The following is an 888-nucleotide window of genomic DNA, read 5'->3' on the forward strand; positions in this document are numbered from 1 at the left end:
TCTTTTGACTTTAGGAAGCGTTTGATATCATAGTACCAAGGTTCATTATCTGGTTCTGCATCAATTATATTGCAATAACCATGTTGATCTCGTATCTGTATCTCTAATGGGTTGAGATGCGTATTTCCTGGGTACGGGAGCATGGAAGCTAGGGTAGCCAGGGCATCAGCCAGCTCATTATGGGATCTGGGAATATATCTAAACTCGATAGACTTGAACCTTTTGATAAGGTCCTCTACGAACTGTTTGTATGGAATGAGCTTGATATCTCTCGTTTCCCATTCACCTTGAATTTGTCGAATGCGTAATTCGGAATCTCCTAACACCACTAGCTTGTGCACATCCAGATTTATTGCCATATTTAACCCCATGATACAAGCTTCATATTCTGCTGTGTTATTAGTACAAAAGAAACGGAGTCGTGTTATGGCGGGATGATGATGCCCGGTCGGTGAGACAAGAACCGCCCCAATTCCTACTCCTTTGACATTGACTGCCCCATCAAAATATAATTTCCATGCATACATATCATCTTGAACTTATTCCTCAATTGAATTTATCTCTTCATCAGGAAAGTAAGTTTGCAAAGGCTCATAATCATTGTAGACTGGGTTCTCTGCCAAATGATCGGCCAATGCTTGTACTTTCATAGCAGTACGTGTAACATACACAATGTCGAATTCTGTAAGTAAAATCTGCCACTTCGCCAATCTGCCTGTGGGCATGGGTTTTTAAAAAATATACTTTAAAGGATCCATTCGAGATATAAAGTAAGTTGTGTAGGACGAAAGATAGTGCTTCAACTTCTGAGCAATCCAAGTTAGGGCGCAACATGTCTTTTCTAAAAGAGTGTATTTTACCTCGTAACTCGTGAACTTTTTGCTCAAA

The 888-nt window shown here is 40.0% G+C and overlaps 1 protein-coding gene across 1 annotated transcript; it reads right to left on the bottom strand.

Moving 5' to 3' along the window:
* Positions 1-36: 36 nt before the first annotated feature.
* LOC124890121 (uncharacterized protein Mb2253c-like) lies at positions 37-359 on the bottom strand (the record flags this gene model as incomplete). The annotated part of the gene is made up of 1 exon (XM_047401983.1): positions 37-359. A coding segment is annotated over exon 1 (323 nt), but the record flags the coding sequence as incomplete, so codon positions are not given.
* Positions 360-888: the final 529 nt, after the last annotated feature.

Source organism: Capsicum annuum, unplaced genomic scaffold (genome assembly GCF_002878395.1).
Source record: "Capsicum annuum cultivar UCD-10X-F1 unplaced genomic scaffold, UCD10Xv1.1 ctg12188, whole genome shotgun sequence".
Lineage (NCBI taxonomy): Eukaryota > Viridiplantae > Streptophyta > Magnoliopsida > Solanales > Solanaceae > Capsicum > Capsicum annuum.